General features: G+C 61.8%; 1 protein-coding gene and 1 pseudogene across 2 annotated transcripts; both read left to right on the top strand.

Moving 5' to 3' along the window:
• Positions 1–847: 847 nt before the first annotated feature.
• On the top strand, positions 848–13,459 carry LOC309977820 (putative GTP-binding protein 6; the record flags this gene model as incomplete). The annotated part of the gene is made up of 10 exons (XM_082864152.1): positions 848–1,211; positions 5,743–5,880; positions 6,434–6,504; positions 6,632–6,762; positions 7,089–7,159; positions 8,303–8,461; positions 9,877–10,085; positions 12,064–12,212; positions 12,531–12,683; positions 12,981–13,459. The coding sequence occupies 10 exons, from the start codon at positions 848–850 to the stop codon at positions 13,102–13,104; spliced, it is 1,569 nt and encodes a 522-aa protein (XP_082720278.1). The 3' UTR covers positions 13,105–13,459.
• A 4,170-nt stretch (positions 13,460–17,629) lies between these two features.
• On the top strand, positions 17,630–21,980 carry LOC309978066 (phosphoethanolamine/phosphocholine phosphatase-like; annotated as a pseudogene). Its single transcript has 2 exons — positions 17,630–18,361; positions 21,634–21,980. The product of its transcript is annotated as a phosphoethanolamine/phosphocholine phosphatase-like (transcript).
• The last annotated feature ends 405 nt before the right edge of the window (positions 21,981–22,385 follow it).

The following is a 22,385-nucleotide window of genomic DNA, read 5'->3' as shown; positions in this document are numbered from 1 at the left end:
GACTTGGATTTGAAACCCCCAAGCAGTGTTTGCAATACCCGTCCAGTCCAGACTCCAGACCCCAAGGTAAAGTCTGGGACCTCCAGGGATGGGACTGGATCCCCAAGGCAGGGTCTAGGACCCCCGGGGCCGCACCCGGACACCTAAGGTAGGATCAGGGACCCCTCCCCAAGGCATGGTCTGAAACCCAGGCTGAACCGGGACCCCTAAGGCAGAGTTCTGGGCCCTCAGGGCTGCACTCAGACTCCCCCTAAGGCAGGGTCTAGGACCCGGGTCCGCATTTGTACGCCTAGGGCAGGGTCTGGGACACTCAGAAATGCACTTGAACCCCCAAGGCAGGATCTGGGACTCCTGTGACACACTAAGAGCCCTAAGGCAGGACCTAGGATCCCAGGGCTGCACTCGGACCATTAAGGCAGCGTTTGGGGCTCCGGGGGCCGCCCTCGGACCTCCACCAAGGCAGGGTCTGGGACCCCTGGAGCCACACTCGGATCCACCAAGGCAGAGTTCGGGGTTCCGGAGGACGGGACTGATCCCCAGGACCCCACCCCGACCCTACGCAGAGGCCTGACCGGGGTGCGGGGAGGTGGCGAGCGTGGGGGAGCGCCCACTGGGTTGGGTGCCCGGTCTGGCCCTGCTCCGGCACTACGTGCCTTGGGAAGCCGCCTAGAGCATCCGCAGCAGAAAGAAGCGTGGGCCCAGGCTGCGGTGTCCCAGACCGGCCTCCCGGCCCGGACCGCGCGCACCAATCAGGCAGCGGCGAGCACGTGACCCGGACGGCCAATGGGCAGCCTGCACGGGAGCACGCCCCTGAGGCCCCGCCCTGTTGCGTAGGAGCGCTTGTGGTATGTGGGCCGTGCGTGCCGCCGTCCGCCCGGGGTTCTGGCTCTTTCGCGTGGCTCGCGGCTGCGGGGCTCCGAGGGCCGCGCCGCCGCTGTCGCCCTGCCCCGAGCGCGCGCTCGCCGCCTTCCGAGGGGGCCTGGGGTGCCCGGAGGGGCGAGGGGGTGGGGGGCGGGGACCACGTGCAGATGGCCGGAGAAGTCGGACTGGAGGAAAGGAGGGTGAGGAGGAACCAGAAGCTGCGGAGGAGGAGGAAGAGGAGGAGGAGGAGCTGCTGAGGAGGGACCCTTTGCTGCCGGCGGGGACCCAGCGCGTGTGCTTGGTTCACCCTGACGTCAAGTGGGGGCCCGGGAAGCCGCCGGGGACCCGAGGTGACCGTGACTGTGGCCGCGGACTGAGGTGGGGGGGGGAGAGCCGTGAAGAGCGCCGAGTCCCGGAACTTAAAGGGCGGGGACGCCGGGGGCGGGTTTCGAGTTCTGGCGCTCTGGGCCGAGCTGCCGAAGGGCGGGCTGAAGGGGCGTGGTTTGGGGGGGCGTGGCTCTGAGGGCTGGAGCCCTTATGGCGTGGCTTCTGGGAGCGGGACTCCGAGAGCTGGACGGCCCCCACCCGACCCGCTCCCGGCAGCCGCACCCCTGCAGCGGGCCTGGAAATCCTAATTCTGGGCTGGGGCGCCTTCCCGCGTGCACATAGCGGGTCCGGGGCCCCTTCCCCTTTCGGACGCGCCCCAGGTTGTCGCTCGGCCCTTCTGCCCCGCGCAGCCTCCCCATCTCTAAAGGAAGAGAATCCAACAACTAACGCCGGTTTGCACGGGGTGTGTCGCTCAGCTTTAAGCCCTTGTTGACCCGCTTTCACTGTGTAACGCTGAGTACTACGCCCGAAGGTTGTGCACAAGCGTGTTCACACGCCCTTTGTAGCAGAAACCGTGAACCCGGCTGAGCCCCTGGGACCTGCCTCCATGGCCCTCGGGCATCAGCAACCCCACTGTACCCGCCCCGGTCGGGCTGGGAGGACAGCAGACACGCCGGGCAGGAGCCCGCCGCCTGACCTGAGTGCTGTGTTCAGAACCCAGCAGGAAGGCGGACGGACGGGGGCGGGGACGGGGCCGTCTCACCAGGGTGGTCCTGGATGGCCTGGGGAGACGGACCCCACGGATGAATAGGGACAGTGTCCAGGGTTAGGGCTCCTGAGGGAGCACGTCTTGGGCCCTCCTGGGACCGCTGCCCCTCGGCTGTTTAGGGGCTGTCAGAGCCAAGTCACTGCAGTGGTGCAGCCATGCAAGGAGTCAGGTCATCGCAGGTCCTCTGGGTTGAGCAGAGCAGTGACGCGATTGCGGGTTGAGGGGTGGCATTCTCCTTATTCCTTTACTCCTCTTAGACCTTTATTGAGATACAGTTAGCAGAGCATAAGATTAACCACTTTGAAGGTACCACTCAGGGGCGACTAGGACGTCCACAGTCCTGTGCAGCCACCGCCTCTGTCTGGTTCCACAACATTCTCATCTCCCCGGAAGGAGACCCTGTACCCTCAGTAGTAGGCCTCCCCCTTGCTTCTCCCCCACCCAACCCCCGGCAAGCAGAAGTCGGCCTTCTGTCCCCGTGGATTTGCCTGTCCTGGACATTTCCTGTGCGTGATATGTGGCCTTCCGTGTCTGGCTTCTCTCACTGAGCACCATGTTTCTGAGGCGTACATATGTTGTAGCCTGTGTCAGTGCTTCGTTCCTTTTTTTTCTTAAAAACTTGTTTTTAGGGTGATTTTAGTTTCACGGCAAAATTGGGAGGAACGTATGGAGACTTTTCACATATACTCGCTGCCCTCACCAACGGGTGGCCTCTGCCGTTTTCAGCATCCCCACCAGACGGTGAATTTGTTATAACTGACGAGCCTATGTTGACATAACATCGTCACCCCAAGGCCACGGTTTACGTTAATTAGGGTTCACTCCTAGGAGGTCTTGTACATTCTGTGGGTTTGGGCAAATGTATGATGACGTGTATCCACCATTATAGCATCATACAGAGTAGTTTCACTGCCCTAAAAATCCTCTGTGCCCCACGCATTCATCCCTCCCTCCCCGTCTTAAACCCCTGACAAACACTGGGCCTTTTACTGTCTCCATTGTTGTGCCTTTTCCAGAGTGTCATAGACTTGGAACCACACAGTGTGTAGCCTTTTCTCACTGGCTTCTTTCACTTAGTCATATGCATTTAAGGTTCCTCCATGTGTTTTCATGGCCTGACAGCTCATTTCATCTTAGCGCTGAATAATATTGTATTGTCTGGATGGACCACAGTTTATTTATCTAGTCATGTACTAAAGGACACCTTTGTTGCTTCCGTTTTGACAATTATGAATAAAGCTGCTATAAACATCGATGTGCAGGTTTTTGTGTGGATGTAAGTTTTCACATCCTTTGGGCAAATGCCAAGGAGTATGATTGCCGGATTGTATGGTGAGACTATGTTTAGCTTTATGAGAAGCTGCCAGAGCATCTTCCGAAGTGGCCGTACCATTTTGCTTCCCTCCCAGCAGTGAGTGGGAGGGGTGCTGCACACGCTTGTCAGCATTTCGTGTTGTCAGGATTGTGGATTTTGGCTCTTCTGATAGGTGTGTAGTGGTGTCTCATTGCTGTTTTAGTTTGCATTTCCCTGATGGCAGAGGATGTGGGCCAGCTTGTCCTGTGTTCATGTGCCATGTGTATATCTTTTTGGTGAGGTGTCTGTTGCGGTGTCTGGCCCATTTTTTAGTAGGTGGTTTTCTTACTGCTGAACGTTAAGAATTGTCTTCATGTTTTGGATGTGTTTTTTGCACATATTTTCTCCCAGGTCTGTGGCTTAACTTCTCAGTCCGCTGCTGACCTCATTTGCAGAGCAGACATTTTTAATTTTCCATGTTGTCATATGCTTGAACTCCAGGATCCTTTCTCTGCCAAGTCCAGTCTACCAGCAGGCCCATGTGAGGCGCTCGTCATTTCTGCCAGAGCGCTTGTGATCTCTAGCAGTTCTTTTTGGTTCTTCCTTGGGACTTCCATCTCTCTGCTTGCCTTGCCTGTCCGTTCTTGCATGCTGTCTACTAAATCCATTAGAGCCCTTGGCATGTTAATCATAGTTGTTTTAAATTCCCGGTTGTAACTCCAACACCTTTGCCACGTCTGGTTCTGATGCTTGCTCTGTCTCTTCGGGTTGCCTTTTGGTGCGCCTGGTAATTCTTTCTTGATAGCTAGACGTGATGCACAAGGTGAAAGGAACTGCTGTAAATAGACCTTAGTGGTGAGGGGCTGACGTGTGGGGGAGGGGAAGCCTTCTGTGGTCCTGGGATCAGGGTTCAGTCTCTTATGGTGCCTGTGCCCCTCGGCTGTGACCCGCACTAGTGCTTCTCCGTTTCCGTCCCCACCGAGTCCTAACCCTGGCCTTCAGGGTGGGGTTGCGGGGTGCCAGACCCCCAGGCAGGCAGCTGTGCAGCGCAGCAGGAGGGAGGCCGCTGGCACCCGCGCAGGCTCTCACCACGGAGCTGGGGCTGTGGCCCCTGCGATCAGGAGAGACAGCACCTGCAGGGATTACTGCTGGGTCAGACCTGGAGTTGAAGGACGGAGGTCAGGCGTGACCAAGCACCTGCTGACCTGAGCGACCAGCAGGTGCAGGAGGTGGGACAAGCTGGCGGGCCCATGGGGCGTCACACCCAAGAAGACCACCTCCCCTTGGCCTAGAGAATGGGGGACCCCGCCCCCCATGTCCCAGAAGATGGGGCCCCCACACAGCCCAGAGGATGAGGACCACGGTCCAGAGAAGGGAGGGACCCTGATCTGTGGCCTCAGACCCTGCCTGGCCCCTACTCCCCAGCCTCTGGCCTGTGTCCTGGCTGTGCCCTGAGGAGGGTCAGGTGACCCCAGAGACAGCAGCACCCAGGTGTCCGGGGAGTGGGGACAGCGAAGCAGCGGTGCCACAGAGGGGCCACGGCTCTGAGATTCTGTGCAAGGGTGGCCTCCCAGGGGGCGGGGGCACAGGCGCGGGATGGGGGGCCGGCCTCCCATGGGGCTTGGGGTACACGCTCCACATCTCACAGAACACGCCCGGGGCCCCGCAGAGCTGTCCTCCAGGCCACCGCCCCTCCAGACCTGAGTCAGCCCCGTCCACCCTGTCCGGCCCAGCCCCGGGACACGTTGGCATCACTGCCCATCTGCCTGCTGTCCCTCAGGGGAGAGTCTCTGCTATCCCATGCCCCCTTCCTGCTTGGGAAGGACCGTCAGGAGGAGAGCCTAGGGCGGGGCGGCCCCCGACAGCCCTCCATCCACGGCCTGTGCCCTCGGTGTCCTGGGCTCCTGCGCTGGCTGGGCCCTGCCTCTCCCGACACAGACACAGACACACAGACACACACACAGACACACACACAGACACACACACACACACACACACACAGACACACACACACACACACACACACACACGCCCTCACCGTTCACGGCCGGGGCCCTGGGTGGGCGCTGCCTTTCTTGGGCCAGGCTCGGCAAGGGCCCCACCCCGCAGGCAGGGCGGCAGGTTTCATGGGCCCTTGGGAGCCTCACAGGGGATGCTGTCCAGTGGGTCACAAGGGACCATGAGTCCCCACGGGGCAGACGTCCCAGATTCCAACACGGGGCGTGGGGGCATCCCCGCGTCCCTGCTCGGCTCAGGGCCCTGCTCCCCTTCCCGGTCCTCTGTCCACCCCTCCGACCATCTACCCAGAAGAACAGAGCTGCATTTCGAGCAAACGCTGATTGGGTCGCTTTCTCAGGACCGTTGTGTAGGCAGGAAGCAGGAAGCCGTCCCAGCCTGGGGCACGTGGCCCAGGGCCCTGGGCAGGGCTGGACACGGCCCGGGGCTGACCCAGCCGTAAATGACCCTCACACTGGCCTGTCTTTCCCCAAAGCTGAGTGGCAGGTGGTGGAGGCACAGGCGCTGGTGCACACGCTGGATGGCTGGTCGGTGGTGGACACGGTGGTGGTGCCCACCAAAACGCCAGACAGGAAGCTCGTCTTCGGCAGAGGGACCTTGGAGCGCCTGACAGGTGAGTCCAGCACACGTGTCCCCGTCACCCTCCCAGAAACAAAGCAAGCATGGCCGTCCCTCTGGGCCTCACAGGAACTTGGATCAGATGGCAAAAGCCACACGCCCGTGTCAGAATTCAAACGAGGCCCCAGGACACAGGCGGGACCTTTGAGAGTCGGGCGCACGCCAGCCCTGCGCCCCAGCCCAGCCCACCCCCCTCCCCAGTGCCCTGCGGAGGGGATCCTGCGTGTGACCCCTGCCCTCCATGGACCGCAACGTCCCCACCCCAAAGCCATGTCTAGCTCACAGCTCAGAGCGGGAGACATGCCAAGGGGGGCGCTCACCGCCCATCTGTGTCTAACGGGCACTCAGTCCCCACGGGGTCACGGGACCCCCCATGTGTGTGAGATCTACTCCCCTGAAGATGGACCCGGTCCGGTCCTTCCCGACCCACACTTGACAAATACTGTGCTCAGAGACTCGGGGTGTCCGGCGAACACGGCCAAAGTGCAGGGTCCCCAGACAGACACCATGGGTGTGCAGACCTCTGAGAGGCCAACCTCTTTTCCTAGAGAAAATCAGAGGGTCCCCGGAAATCACCGCCGTCTTCCTGAATGTGGAGAGGATGGCTGCACCCACCAAGGTACCTCAGAAGCTCGCTGTTTCCCGCCCACGGCGGCTGAGCGAGGGGGTTAGTGTCCCCGTGAGAACACAGGTCTCCACGGGCCTGGGGTCACCACAGATCCCCTCCCTCGCGCTCCATCTTCTAGAAAGAACTGGAAGCCGCCTGGGGTGTGCAGGTGTTCGACCGATTCACGGTGGTTCTTCATATTTTCCGCTGCAACGCCCGCACCAAGGAGGCCCGGCTGCAGGTGGCGCTGGCCGAGCTCCCCCTGCTCAGGTACCTCCAGAGCCCGGGCTCGGGGCAGACGGAACCCTCCTTGGACCCCTTCTTGCTTTTCCATACCTCGACTGTTGCCAGGGTGGTGAGGGTGGAATGTGGCCAGTGGGGACGTGTCCAAGCAACCCACCTACTAGGGCACGTGGCCCACTGGAGTGCCACCCAGCAAGGGACCCTCTGTCCCCTCCCGTGAAGGCCCACACGGCGGGGAGGCCCCCAGCGAGCCTGTTCTTCGTGTCTAGATGCCCACTCCCCACCCAGGGCTCTGTCCCAGCCTCCCACGGGCACATGCTTCCGTCTCCTGAGCCGACCCATTTCCACGCCAGGTCCCACCTGAAAAACAACGTTGCCCACCTGGGTGGACGAGGACGGGACTCTCGCCACATCATGGGGTCAGGTACCGTGTCTGACGTCTTGTTACCGGGAGCTCAGAAGGGGGGCGTGTCGTGGCCACCACCCCTACAAAGGGGACGACGTTCCTCAGAGGTCCTCATGGGGCCTCGTCCATGGTCACAGTCAAAGGGAGGGTATCGAGGTGTTTCCCTGGTGCGGCCGTAACGAAGGACCACGAACCGGTGCCTTAAAACCACAGACATTCATCCTCCCCGAATCCTGCAGACCAGATCAAGGAGTTATAAGGGCTGGTCTTCTGGAGGCTCCAGGGGAGGGTCCTTCCCGCCCCTTCCAGCTTCTGAGGGCTCCGGGCGTCCCTGGGCTTGTGGCCGTGTCCCTCCCATCTCTGCCTCCATCTTCACGGGGCTTCTCTGTGTCTGTGTGTCTCCTCTTCTGTGTCTTAGAAGGACCCTGTCATTGGATGTAGGGCCACCCTCCTCCAGGAGGACCTCAGCTCAGACCCTTCACTGCATCACATCTGCAGAGACCTTTTGTCCAAATAAGGTCCTGTTCTGAGGTCAAGGTGTCCCAGGGCTGTGGTCCCTCCAGAGGCTCCAGGGGAGGGTCCTTCCCATCTCTTCCAGGTTCTGGGGGCTCCAGGCGTCCCTGGGCTTGTGGCCGCGTCCCGCCTGTCTCTGCCTCCATCTTCACGGGGCTTCTCCTCTGTGTCTGGGTCTCTCCTCTTCTGTCTCTTAGAAGGACCCTGTCATTGTTTGTAGGGCCACCCTCCTCCAGGGGACCTCATCTCAGACCCTTCACTGCATCACATCTGCAGAGACCCTGTTTCTTAATAAGGCCACATCTGTAGGTCCTGGGGGTCAGGGTGTGGACACATCTTTTGGGCACCACTCAGCCCACTGTGGGTATCATGGGGGCCCTTCTGAGGCTCTCCCCTTGGCCTCTTCCTCCTGGGTAAAGGGGAGCCCAGGAGACCTCAGAGGGCAGAAGTGCAAGGCCACCTCGCGCCGGGCAGAGCTGTCTCAGAACAGAAGGTGTTGGGGCCAAGTGTACAGGGGAGCAGGCTGGGTGGGGGAGGGGGGGTCCCTGCAGCCCCACGCGTGAGCCTGTCCACGTCCCCCGCAGGCATCCCCGTGGCTCTTGCCCCTTTTGTGTCTGCTCGCTGACTCACCATCTCGGGTGTTTCTAGGAGAGTCTTTCATGCAGGTGCAAGAGCGCCTCCTGAAAGATAAGGAAGCGAAGATTCGAAAGGCCCTGGACAGACTCCGCCGGAAGAGGCTTCTCCTGGGGCAGCAGCGGAGGCGGCGGGAGTTCCCTGTGGTCTCCGTGGTTGGATACACGAACTGCGGTGAGAAGTGGGCCCTCCCCGGGGCCGGGCAGGTGTACGCTAGGGGGACCCACTTGCCAACCCAGCGAGACTGAGTATTCATGGAGGGCTAGTCTGCAGTGAGAAGGGCTGCACTCGGGCCCCGTCCCGGGGCGGCCCCCCGTGTGACTGCCGTGGGCTGACGCCCCTCTTAGTGGATGTCCTCCAGACTCTGAGAACGAGGAAGTAGTGACAGTTTTAAGTCCGTTGAGAGTGGACAGGGTCTTGCAGGGATCAGAGTGGTTCAGATGTTGCCGAGGAAATCTTCAAAGTCTGTCCTCAGCTTTGTCTGCACGAGCACATCATGTGGACTCCACGTGGGGAACAGAGTGTAGGGCGTCCTTTAGGGTCACAGGTGCCCTGAGATAAGTGGAAAGCACCCAGTTCCCTCCACTCTGGGGATTCAGTCCACAACACTTGCTGGGCTCCCCTGAGGCCCGGCCCCGCCACGTGCTCGGGAAGCACCGCCGTGACGGGCCCGTCCCTTTATCAGGCGCTCACGGTCTGCGTCCAGAGGAGGGAGGGAATGTCCCACAAACGTGCACAGGAAGCTGTGGGGTGGGTGTCCAGGCTTGAAAAGTCGTAAATGTCTACAGGTAAGATCACCTGTGTCAGGAAATCCCAACTGCCCCTCCTGGCTGCATCCCCAGAGGGTGCCGTGTCCTCCGCTAACTGTCATAGGATCCAGTGAGTGTTGGCTTGATCCCGACTCTCACTGACCGGGAGTGCGGGGTCCTGCACTGAGCAGGGGCGTCCAGGCCGAGCCCCGCCATCCAGTTACTCGACGGCAGGACCCCTCACCACCTCCTGGTGGGCCGTCGGCGGGACTTACAGGCGTAACCAGGGGTGTCCCTGGGCTGGACCGTTACTGCTGCTGCCCCTGAACCTGGGTTCGGTGGACAAAGTGTCCACGTTGTCAGGAAAGGCTGTGGAGGAGGGTGTTCTAGGACCCCCTCAGGTACACACAGCACTGTCTACACCCTCACTACCTCTCTGCACACATTGCACCCCCCTACTCCACCATTCCCTCGTCTACACGGACACCACACCACAGCTCGGTTACTCCACGGGACCATCCCTCCGCCTGTTTGGACGCCTGCCCACCTCACATGCACGTCACCACTGTCTTTGTCTACGCCGTCTCTCCCGTCTACACCAGCACTCTTGCCCTGGCCCTGGTCCACTTTACCCTGAAGTCTAGACAGTGGCAGCTGAGTCCTTGCACAGCCCGCACAGCGTCCCACGGGTCCTGCGGAGAGTTCCGAGCGCACAGACCTCCTGCCCCTGCCCACCCTCCAGCGCCCTGTGATCAGTGTGGGGCAGCCCCGAGGTCCACAGTGGTCGGTGGGGGACCGGAGGGGTCTGAGACGCATGGTCCCCTTGTGCCCGACGTGCAGGAAAGACCACGTTGATCAAGGCCCTGACAGGGGACGCCGCCATCCAGCCCCGGGACCAGCTGTTTGCCACGCTGGACGTCACAGCCCACGCGGGGTGGCTGCCCTCCCGGCTGACTGTCATCTACATGGACACCATTGGCTTCCTCTCCCAGCTGCCCCACAGCCTGGTCGAGTCCTTCTCGGCCACCCTGGAGGACGTGGGCCATTCGGTGAGTGTGGAGGGCCAGGTCGCCTCAAATACCCACCAACAGGAGGCAGGTCCCCTCATCCCAACATCACGGGCCTGGGTCCCCTCATCACAACATCACGAGCCTGGGTCCACTCATCACAGCATCACGGGACAGGGTCCCCTCATCACTGCATCACAGGGCAGGGTCCCCTCATCACTGCATCACAGGGCAGGGTCCCCTCATCACAGCATCACGGGGCAGGGTCCCCGCATCACAGCATCACAGGCCTTGGTCCCCTCATCATGGGCCTGGGTCCCCTCATCACAGCATCCCAGGGCAGGGTCCCCTCATCGCAGCATCACGGGGCAGGGTCCCCGCATCACAGCATCACGGGACAGGGTCCCCTCATCACAGCATCACGGGCCTGGGTCCCCTCATCCCAACATCACAGGCAGGGTCCCCTCATCACAGCATCACGGGACAGGGTCCCCTCAGCATCACGGGGCAGGGTCCCCGCATCACAGCATCACGGGACAGGGTCTCCTCATCACAGCATCACGGGGCAGGGTCCCCTCATCCCAACATCACGGGGCAGGGTCCCCTCATCATAGCATCACGGGCCTGGGTCCCCTCATCACAGCATCACGGGCCTGGGTCCCCTCATCCCAACATCACAGGGCAGGGTCCCCTCATCACAGCATCACGGGACAGGGTCCCCTCATCACAGCATCACGGGGCAGGGTCCCCTCATCACAGCATCACGGGGCAGGGTCCCCTCATCACAGCATCACGGGACAGGGTCCCTTCAACACAGCATCACGGGCCTGGGTCCCCTCATCCCAACATCACGGGGCAGGGTCCCCTCATCACAGCATCACGGGACAGGGTCCCCTCATCACAGCATCACGGGGCAGGGTCCCCTCATCACAGCATCACGGGACAGGGTCCCCTCATCACAGCATCACGGGGCAGGGTCCCCTCATCACAGCATCACGGGCCTGGGTCCCCTCATCACAGCAGCACGGGGCAGGGTCCCCTCATCACAGCAGCACGGGGCAGGGTCCCCTCATCACAGCATCCCGGGGCAGGGTCCCCTCATCACAGCATCCCGGGGCAGGGTCACATTACACAAAACTTCACGATGACTGGATCCCCCCCATCCCTGGCCCTCAGCGAGCTGTGCTCTGTACGAGTGTAAGTGCTGTGAAGGCAATGCTAATGAAGAAGGGGTTCTCTGCACCTTTTGGCTGCACTGGGGCCCCGAGCCAGTTAACCCTGGCATTTACTCAGGGTACAGGGGCTGCGGGGCCCTCTGGGTGACAGATGCCCCAGCACCTTTGAGGTCACAGCAGCTGAGCCTGAGGGCCACGTGCAGCTGCCAGCACCGTCCTCAAAAGTGTCTGAAAATCTAGAACTGAACTGAAACGCTGATTAAAAGAAAATTTAAGTTCATCCAAAAAAAGAGACAACCCAGAAGCGAACCCCCCAAATCGTGAAGGGCACGTCCTTCCTGTGGCAGAATTACCCTCAGCTGCTCTTTCTTCTTTTCTGTCTCTTCTGAATTTTGCATAAGGTACCTGCCTGTAAAACGTGTGGAATAGGGGTGGAAGCCTTTTTAGAACGTGAGCTTGGTTTCACAGAACAGTGGAGCGGCCCGGAGCCTCGAGCACAGCACCCGCCGGGTGGGGGGTTGGTGACGGGGGCAAGTGGCCGCATGCAGGCGTAGGGCCAGCACCTGCGGGGCGGGGACACGAGGCGGCCCCTCAGTCCGGGTGCACCTGGAGCGGCAGCCTGGCCCGGAACGAGGGGCACTGGGGGGCTCCGTGCACGGCAGAGTGGCTCTGTGGCCTCAGGTCCCACCCTCCCCCTTGGGGCACAAGCCTCCGTGGGGCAGCCGCACCCACCCCCCAGGGAGAGCGGTGCGCAGCCCCCATCGTGGGCCTGGCGGGTCCTCCCGAGCGGGGCCGGGCACCGCTGGCCCCGAGCTCTCCGACTGCCCGGCCCCTCTGGTCCTCAGGATCTGATCGTCCACGTGCGAGACGTGAGCCACCCCGAGACAGAGCTGCAGAAGGCCAGCGTCCTGTCGGCCCTGCGGACCCTGCAGCTGCCGCGCCCGCTGCTGGACTGCATGGTGGAAGTGCCCAACAAGGTGGACCTGGTGCCCGGGTGAGCGCCTGCCGCCCCACTGCCGCCGGACCCCTCGCGCTGGCGACCAGGGCGCACGCGGGTCTCCCGCCGGCGGGGCGGCCGCCTCCCCGCTCCCGCTTTCAGGCGTGCCCTGCCACGCCTGTTGCCGCTCGAGCGGCGCGCTTGGACCCGCCACCCCGCGGGCCCGGATCGCACCCCAGACCCACGCACGTCCTTCCTCTCACCTTCCGGCGGGGCCGCGTCCTCGCCCGGCACAATCCGAGCCCGTCACGGCTGGGCCTGCGGGCGGGGTGCCCGCTCCGGCCCCCCTCGCTGAGCGGTCGGCCGCCCCTACAGGTACATACCCGCTGAACCCGGCGCGGTGGCTGTGTCTGCGCTCCTGGGACTCGGGCTGGAAGAGCTGAAAGCCAGGCTGGAGGAAGCAGTTCTGAGAGCCACGGGCAGACGGGTCCTCACGCTGCGAGTGGGGCTGGCAGGGCCACAGCTGAGGTGCGTCGGGCCGGCCCGGCGGGGGGTGGGGTGGCGGGGGTCCCACCAGTCGCTGCGCGGGGCGGGGCCCCGGGCCTGGGCGGGGAAGGCGGCGCCAGGTGGGGTCCGGGTGCGACGCGGGGGCAGCCGCATCCCCCGCAGCCGGTCTGGCTGCTCAGGCGGTGAGCAGGTGCCCGGCCGCTTACCCGCAGGCCGGGGCCGTGGGCGATGCCACCCGCCGAGAAGCGGGACGCCTCGCTGGGGGCTTCGGGGCTCTGTCGGGGCCGCCCGTTACCACCAAACGCGTCTTCCTCCCAGCTGGCTGCATCAGGAGGCCACGGTGCAGGCGGTGGACGTGAGGCCTGAGGCCGGGGTGGCCGATATCAAGGTCATCATAAGCGACTCAGCTTATGGCAGGTTCAGGAAGCTCTTTCCAGGTTGAAAGGAAGCCCAAGGGTGGGGATGCTCCCCGAGGACTGAGTGGGGGGCTCCCCGGGGGCCGGGGGGCTGCAACGTTCCCACCTCAGAGAGAAGCGGGCTCCCTGCGTGGGCCCTACACCCCCGTGAGCCTGGCGGGAGGGCCGGTGGGGCTGGGAGCTGGCGTCGATGGTGGCGCTCCGAGTGGTTCCGGTTGACCGTCGGGCGTCTGGAGAGCTGACGTCCCGTCCAGGGTGCTGAGCCGTGAGACAGTAAAAGCTTGCGTGTGTGCGTGAACCAGCCTTTCCGGTTCTTCCGTGCCGGCCGCCCGGCAGAAGCCCTGCGAACGCTGGCCGTGAAGGAGGCAGGTCCGGCTTCCCCGTCCGCTCTGCGTCCACGTGTTCACGGCTGCCAGTCCTCGCCCTTCCCCACGGTAGCGTCAGGGGTGTAATTAAAATGTCTCCCGACAGCCCAGCAAGCAGGAAGAATCTCCCCGTGTACTGGGCCAGGCGGCCGGGACCACCCATCACACACCCGTTAGTTGTCTTTACCCAAAGGAAAAAATACAACTTTGGGCATCTTGTCGACAAGCAGGGAATCACATCCTGGGGCCAAACTCCCTCAGGGTTAGGCAGGACCCCCTTCCCGATGTTCACTTTGCAGAGGCTCCAGGGCCCCCAGACAGACGTTCCCGGGATGCAAACAGGCCGGGGGTCCAGCTTAAAGAGAGTCACACACATCTCAGGGAGACGGGACGCTATGCTGCAGGTTTTCTAAAGGGAAAGCGAATGAGAAGGGCGCTCCCTTGCCCTTTTGGCACCAGGAAAGGATTTTTTCCCTTACCTCTGTATTCAGCGTTATAGGGCCGTTTCCTGAGTTGTCGCAGGCTTTCAGCTCAGCTGGAAAAAGTCTCTGCGCTTCTCCTAAGCGTGTGGATGCAGGGTGTCCGTGTGAGCTTTCCGTGTTTTCTGAGACTCGGTTGTGCACACGCGGCTCTACAGGCTCCCCAGCTCAGTCCTTGGTGCGCCCAGGCCCTCCACGCCTGCTTCTGTAACTGCCATTCTGTGGAGTTTCCGCCTGGGGCAGTGTGGCAGGCGGAATCGTGTCCTCTACAACGTCCACGTCCTAATTCCAGAGACAATCCCCGCCCCCGAGGCCCCCCGGTGAACCTACCAAGCCCCCTCCCCGTGGGTCCCCGTGAACAGGAGGCAGAAGTGAGAGTCGGGGCAGGTGTGAGGACATAACTGGAGTTTGGGCTCAGAGGAAACTGCCTCTGCGGAGATGCTGCTGTGAGGTGCAGAGAGGGGTCCCGACCCCAGCAATCCGGTGGCTCCAGAGCTGGGAAAGGGACGAAACAGTCTTCCCTGGAGCCTCCAGAAGGATGAGCCCTGCCGGTCCTGGGCGTCTGCCTGGGGGGGCCACGTGCGACTGCTGCCTGTAGGATGGGGACAATTAATCTGTGTGTTTGCAGCCGCCATCTGGGCGCCTGTGGCAGCGTGTACAGGACCCACCTGGGACCCCGGGGTGGGGGGGACCACCCGCATGTTATCGTGGGGCACGGGACAGTCGGGATGCGAGCCCCTGAGCCTACGTGTGCAGGACAGTCTCCCCGATCCGAGAGGAGCTGGCTCCAGGGACCCTGCAGGCCGAGTGCAGAGCGGGACCAGGTCCTGCTCCGGGACCACAGCCCCATCCGGTCCTCTTGCATGGGGTGCAGGAGGAGGGGCTGCAGGGTGGCCCCTGGGAGCAGAGTCTCCTTTCCGACGGAGGACCAGGCCAGGGGGTCAGCCAGCCAGGGCCTCACGACAGCTGCTCTGCTGGCCTGTCCCCGTCCTTCTGCTCAGCCCCTGCGGGTCTCGTTCCTACAGGGTCCTTCAGGCAGGGGAGGCTTTGCATAGACCCTGGTGGGTGGGGAGCATCCAGGCTCCCCGGGTCCAGCCCACGCGTTTGTCAGGCTGGGGTTGCCCACGTGGTCCCAGGGGCCCCGTTAGCCAGGGACCCCTGGGCTTGGCCACCCAGCTCCTCCCAGGTCCAGCCTCCCGGCTCGAGTCTGGTCCACCCCCAACTCCTCCCTGGCGGCAAGACACAAGCAAGGGCTGTAGGGGGTCGGTTCTGGCCTCTGGCCCCCTCTCCTGGTGCCCCTCACCCGCTGCCTGGGGTCCCCCCCACCCACGGAAGCCCCCTCCCCAAGGACTGAGGAGGCGAGCTCAGCCCGCGGCTGCCTCGGGCGCTGGCGAGGTGCTGCGGGGCCAGACACGCCCCCGCGGGAGCTGAGCGAGCGCACCCCAGGCAGGAGCACGAGGCGGGGCCTCACGGGGCCTGGGGGAGGGCAGGGGTCTCGGGGGGCCCGGAGGAGTGGATCAGGCTCGTGTAGGGTGGGAACAGGTGTAAGGCCACCCCTCCCCCCAGTACCCAGACCCTCCTACGACCCTTCTGCAGAAACGGTCTCCACCTCTCCGCACTCCAACCTCCTGGACGCTTTGGTTCCCCATCTGACTCCTGACCCTTCCAGCTGGCTGGGGACAGGCAGCCTCACGAGACGGTGCGCACAGAGCTTTCTGGCCGGGCCGTGAGGATGGGGACCGGGTCCCACCTGTGCCAAGGAAGCAGGCGTCTCACCCGGATTTGCCTCTGGGCTCTTGAAGGTGGACTGAAGGTCAGACAGTCCAGAGGCCAAGGGCCCCCGAGGAGGGGGTGTGGGCGCAGGTAGACCAGGAGCAGCTGCCCCTCTGGTCAGGAGAGGCCAACAGCCCAGGGCTTTCTGGTTGCTGGGGGGAGGAGAGGGCGGAGGCCGTGGGGCCCAAAGACAGGTCCTGCTTCACCTCTGGATGGAGCCACTCAGCTGAGGCCAGGGTTGGAGGGATTAGAGTTAAAGGGTGCAGGCTAGACGGTCAGGGTTAGAGGGTTAGGTTAGATGGTCTGAGTCAGGGTCAGGGTAAGGGTTAGGAGTCTACAGGTCAAGGTCGAGTACCTAGGGGCTAGGGGTTAGGAGTATTAGGGTTTAGGTTTAGAGATTAGGAGGTTAGGGTTAGGGAGTTAACAGTAGAGATTTGGGCGTTAGGGTTAGTGGGTCAGTGTTAAGCATAACTGGCCCACGACCCCCCTAACCCCACACCTCTGAGTCCTCTAGGATGGACAGGACTTGCCCTGGCTCACTCATGAGTGGGGTTCACCTGGACCGCTGGTTATCTACCCCCCGTCCTGGAACCTGATAGCAGAAGAATGAAATGTCTGCTCCAGTCACTGACTGTTTCAAATCCAACTCAACCTCAGTCAGCGGTTGTTAGGGCCTCAGAAGTCCACAGGGTTTCCTCCTCCCATCTGAACTGGAGAGAGTAGTGCTGGCCCCACTTGGCCTGGGCAGCCCCGGTCCAGCACAGGCCTGGCTGAGGTCACTGCATGGACATGTTATGAATTTATACAGAACTTGGTGCAGCGACCTACCAGCCCCCAGGTGCTGCCTCCTGAGGGCTGGTGGGGCCCTCCTGGGACTGCAGGCATCCTTTGTCCCATCTGAGTGGGCATCAACAGACATCAAGTCTCAGGACAGCCCTTGACCTCTGAACACCCAGGCAGGCATCTGTGGTCCTCCAGCTCAGGCCAGTCTGGTCCCCGTCAAGCCTCTGTGGCCAATTACTGAGCTGACCATGCTGCTGGGCAATTGAATCTGCCGCTTTCCCCAAGCCAGCATCTGTTCTCATGCCAAAGTCCAGAACCTCAGCTTTCCTTTGGGAACTTCTTACCTGTTTCCAGTCCAAACAGTTCCAGAGGGCTGATGCTACGTTCCACCCACCTTGAAGATGGGCATATGATCCACATCTAGCCAATCCCATGGTGCACCTTATGGGTGCTCTGATGGGTTCAAGGGCGATGCTATGACCCAAAACCAGGCCAATGACGTTTATTTTATTTTATTTTTTGGCCATGCTGTGCAAGCGGGATTTTAGTTCCCCTGCCAAGGATCGAACCTGTGCCCCCTACATTGGGAGTGCAGAGTCTTAACCACTGGACCACCAGGGAAGTCCCATCCCCTCATTTTCAAAACTGCTATGGATTTAAAGCACACAAGATGATTGTGATATGAGTGGCCTTTTCAGTATGACTTCTTTGACTTAGAATGTTTTCAATGTTTATCCATGTTGTAACATGATTATCAGTGCTTCATTCATTTTTTTTATTGTGGTTAAAAATACGTAACATGGGAATGGGGGGCAAGTGGAGGGAACAGCCCAGATGCACATCGTTCACGGACCCTCTGGACTGGAGGGACTCGTGAGAGCCGGAGCCCAGAAATCCGGGAATGGATAAGACACAGCGTCCCCTCCAATCCCCATAAGCACCCCTTGCTCCATCCTGCGCCCAAATACCTCAGCTAGGTGCTCTCCCCACTCTTTACACTCCAAACTCAGCCGGGACAGACCTCTGCAGCCGCCGCTCCCCACCCTACAGGAGAAGCTCAGAGGTCCTGTCCCCCTTTCCTCTGAAGGACTATTTTTGGTGACCACAAAAGGATTAGATCGCTCAGGACAAAGCTGGTAGAGGACAGCGGGATGGCTGCGCCGGGCGCGCCGCTCTTCCTCCTGACCTTCAACTTTGACGAGACTATCGTGGACGAAAACAGTGACGGCTGCGTCGTGCGCGCGCCGCGGCGGGCAAGCGGCTGCCTGAGAGCCTGCGTGCCACCTAGCGCGAGGGCTTCTGCAGGAGTACATGCAGCGCGTCTTCCAGTACCTGGGCGAGTAGGGCGTGCGGCCGCGGGACCTGCGCGCCATCTACGAGGCCATCCCCCTGTCGCCCGGTATGGGCGAGCTGCTGCAGTTTGTGGCCAAGCAGGGCGCCTGCTTTGAGGTTATTCTAATCTCAGAGGCCAACACCTTTGGCATGGAGAGTGTGCTGCGCGCCGCCGGCCACCACGGCCTGTTCCGCCGCATCTTCAGCAACCCGTCGGGGCCCGACACTTGGGGGCTGCTGGCGCTGCGGCCCTTCCACGCGCACAGCTGCGCTCGCTGCCCCGCCAACATGTGCAAGCACAGGTGCTCAGCGACTACCTGCGCGAGCGGGCACACGACGGCGTGCACTTCGAGCGCCTTTTCTACGTGAGCGACGGCGCCAACGACTTCTGCCCCATGGGGCTGCTGGCAGGCGGCGACGTGGCCTTCCCGCGCCGCCGCTACCCCATGCACCGCCTTATGCAGGAGGCGCAGAAGACCGAGCCCAGCTCCTTCCGCGCCAGGGTGGTGCCCTGGGAAACCTCCACCGAAGTGCGCCTACACCTGCAACAGGTGCTGAGGACGTGGCCTGCAGGGGGCACCCGGGCGGGGAGAGGGTGGGGCGGTGGGGGTCGGGAAAGAGAAAGCTAGTTTTATTACTCCTTTTCCCTTTCGTTTTGGTATGTCCCTCCGGGATTTCTCGGAATCCCAGGGTGGTCCATTTGGGGACTGGAGGAGGGAGTTGGGAGCTGACCCCATCTGTGCAGTTAACCCAGCTCGGCTGCCTCCGCCAGTTCCACTGCAAACGAATTCCGGAGTCTGGCCGCACCAGGGTGGTGCGCATAACTGAGCAGGCAGCAGTGTTTCCAAAAACCTTGTTCTCCCAGCTGGGAGGACGGGGTTCCCTGTCAGGGTAGAGAAGGAACATGTTCCGCCGCGTCGCGGGTAACTGTTGCCTTGGGCTGCATGGCCTCCCTCCTCCAGTCTTCTGTCCAGGGGACCCAGGCCCCGAAATGCTCCCCCCCCGCGACCTCCCCCGCACCGGACTCCCTGCAGAGAGAGGTGGCGCTCCCTGCCGACGGTCCCAGGCCTAGATCTTGCTTTACCTACTGTGACCCTACACTACACTCCTTGCCTCCCTCCCCGCCCCCACTCTGTCGGCATCCCCACAGGAAAAAAAGCTAGAGGGAACGGTCACCTCTTGTTGGTGGAAAGAGGTAGCACACTGTCCCGGGGCTCGGGTCTGGCCAGCCAGGGACCTCACAGAGCCCGAAGGTGTCTCCTCGCACCCCAGCCTCGTCTATGCAGCAAGAAACCAGGGACTTAACCAAAGTCGCCCCACTGACCGGGCCCTCTGAGTCCCCCTCCTCCCGTATGGAACAGAAAGCCATGATGCTTTAAAGCATAGCCAGTGGAAACCCAAGGCCCAGCTCCCTCTTTTGGTGTTTCAGAGCTGTAAAGGAGGTGAAGGGGCAGAGGTGAGCGAGATCTCTCACGCTGCAGTCTGAGGGATGAGGGCGAGGTGATCTCTGCTCTCAGAAAGCCCCACTTAAGTGAGGGAGCTGGTCCCCACTCTGGAGTAGTGCCCAGCTTGGGGAACCAAGACTGAATACACAACAAAGCAGGCAGCAGGCAGAAGAGCAGGGTGCAGCCCACCTCTGCAGAGGGGCACAGGGGTCTAGTGTGGAGGGGGCTCAGTGAGCACCGAGGACATGGGAGAGCAGAGGGGCACAGGGGTCTAGTGTGGAGGGCTCCGTGAGCACCGAGGAGATGGGAGAGCGGAAGGGCACAGGGGTCTAGTGTGGAGGGCTCCGTGAGCACCGAGGAGATGGGAGAGCGGAAGGGCACAGGGGTCTAGTGTGGACGGCTCCGTGAGCACCGAGGAGATGGGAGAGCGGAGGGGCACAGGGGTCTAGTGTGGAGGCTCCGTGAGCACCGAGGACATGGGAGAGCAGAGGGGCACGGGGGTCTAGTGTGGAGGGCTCAGTGAGCACCGAGGACATGGGAGTGCAGAGGGGCACGGGGGTCTAGTGTGGAGGCTCCGTGAGCACCGAGGACATGGGAGAGCAGAGGGGCACAGGGGTCTAGTGTGGAGGCTCCGTGAACACCGCGGACATGGGAGAGCAGAGGGGCACAGGGGTCTAGTGTGGAGGGCTCAGTGAGCACCGAGGACATGGGAGTGCAGAGGGGCACAGGGGTCTAGTGTGGAGGCTCCGTGAGCACCGAGGACATGGGAGATTCTGCTGCTTAGGGCAGGCAGAGGAGGCTCAATTAGCGGGAGCTGTGCAAGTGGGCTGCCTTTCAGCCCCTCGGCCGCTAGCCCTGCAGGGCAACCATCAGGAGGTCGTCAGGATTGTATTCGAAGGCGGCACTTGCAGCTGGAGACCCTGTCTTCGTGGCGTAAGGGTCCCTGTGGATAAGGGCACCAAACTCCCTGGCTTCCAGTTCTTTCCTGTCTCCAGCAGGCCTCTGGGTACCTCCTCTGTCTTTACCAGGACCCCTTCCCACTGTACTGGGGGGAAGGAACAGACACAGCTCACAGCCCAGGAGGCGTGCAGGACTGGTCCAGTCTTGACTGGAGCAGGCTTTGGAGTGGGACTCAAGAGGCTCACTGAAGGCGGTGCCTGGGTCAGCATCCCAGAGATCCCAGGCATCAGCAGGTGGCCTGCACATAGTTCCCGGGGAGGAATCCAGACCCCTCTGAGCCGATGCCCTCACACCAGCCATCGGAGTAGCGGCGGGTGATGCAGATAATGGTGCCCTCAGAGAAGGAGAGTTCGTCGTCCTTCTGGCGCGTGTATGGGTTCAGTGTCACCACTGCAGGGCGTGAGGAGAGGGGTGCCATGAGATGTGCCTCCTGCCCCCCCACAGGGATGCTTGTGCCCACGTACTGGACTCTAGGGGGCAATGTGGGGAGTGGGGCAGGAGATGCCTTCTCCAGAGCCCCAGGACTCCTCCCCAGCTGAGCTAATATTCAGTATCAGGCCAGCTGCTTCCCTCCTCTGTGGGGGTGCGGTGGGGTGGAATAAAGGGCTCCACAAGTGTGACACAGGCCATCCCCTCCACTCCAAGAAACTTCAGTGTCTGAGAGCAGGGCCCCAGGATCTGCCCACGTTTTGTAACCTGCTTTCAGCCCCCGTTCACCCTGGTCCTCCCGCAATGTCTCTAGCAGGTGCTGGAGGTATCGCTCAGTAGGTGCTCTAGTAGGTGCTCAGTAAATACAGTGACATTGAACAGTGTAGACTTGGCCGAGTGAGCCTTGGGCAAGTCACTTAGTTTAACCTCTCAGGCTCAGCTCCGTCTGCTAAATGCGAGTGTGAAGGTCCTAGGAGGTTGCGTAAAAGCGAGGAAATGGATGAGAAGCTTTGACTCTGGGGTCTGGTATAAAGCAGGGGCTAAATTATGTTACCCGCCCCCACATAACATAACATTTGCCATTTAAATCGTTTTGAGCATACAGTCCATGGCATTAACTACATTCGCGTTGTTGTACAAATATTCTCAGCATCCCCTCCAGAACTCATTCATTCTCCCTGTGGGAAATTCTGTGTCAGTGTCTCTGAATTTTTGCCAACACCTGTTATTTTTAGCTTTCTTGATTGTAGGCCTTCTAGTGTGTGGAGGGGTGTATGGCGCTGTGGCGTTAACTTGCATTTCATCACGGCTCATGATGATTAACGTCTCTTCATGTGCTTGTTGACCATTTGTATGTCTTATTTGGAGAAGGGTCTTTTCAAGTCCTTTTTCCATTTAAAACATTGGGTTGTTTGCCGAGTCCCGCCAAGCGCTCCTCCTGGCGGTTTTGGTGTCGGTGAGTCCGGCCTGGAGCGGTCTCCGCGCCGCAGGGGCCCACGCGCCGGGGCCTCCGTAGCGGCCTCTCAGGAGAGGAGACGCTCGGCCCGCGGCGCCCGTGTCCAGAGCGCCGAGATCGTGCTGTGCCGCGCGGACGCGGCGCTGCCGGGGCGGGTTTTGTTCGGCATTGGCTGCGGCGGTCTGCGCGCCTCTCCCGGAAGCGGGCGTCCCGGCCAGAGCGCACCTGGCGCGGGGCGTCCTCGGGGCTCCTCGCCGTCGGCGCCGCGCGAGCCGGCGGGGGTCTAAGGAGCCAGCGCGCGGCGGCTGGGAACGACCCGTCCCGTGGGTCCCTGGCACCCCAGCGGCATCCGAGCGCGGAGCGGAGGGCCGCGGACCGCAGGTAAGGGGACAGGGGCTCGGTGGGGTGGGTGGAGGAAGGAACGACGAATTACACCAGAGCTGTTTGGTACAGTCGCGGAGCTACCTAACCTGGCGGCAGCAGGAAGGGCTCGCCTTTGGAGTAAAGGCTTTGAGGACGAGCCCGAGCCTACTCACTCCCGTTTTACAGAACATCTGCAGGTGTAAAGCTCACTCGTGCGCGGTTTTCCTAAGCAGCCAAGTGCCCCTCCCCCGCGATGTCTCTGCAAGCAGAACCTGAGAGGGGCCGGTGCCTTGAGAGACTCACCCTTGGCCCATGGGAAGCCCAAGGGATTTATCCTGCATGGTGATTTCACGTGCTGGGACCCCCCGCCCCCCCGCCCCGCCAACCCCCACTCTGGCCAGCTGGCCCAGCCTTGGTTACTGC

The sequence above is a fragment of the Leucopleurus acutus genome (assembly GCF_964270905.1).
Source record: "Leucopleurus acutus genome assembly, chromosome: X".
NCBI classification, from domain to species: Eukaryota; Metazoa; Chordata; class Mammalia; order Artiodactyla; family Delphinidae; genus Leucopleurus; species Leucopleurus acutus.
The sequence above is the reverse complement of the archived record's forward strand: the minus strand, read 5'-3'. Positions and strand labels throughout refer to the sequence as shown.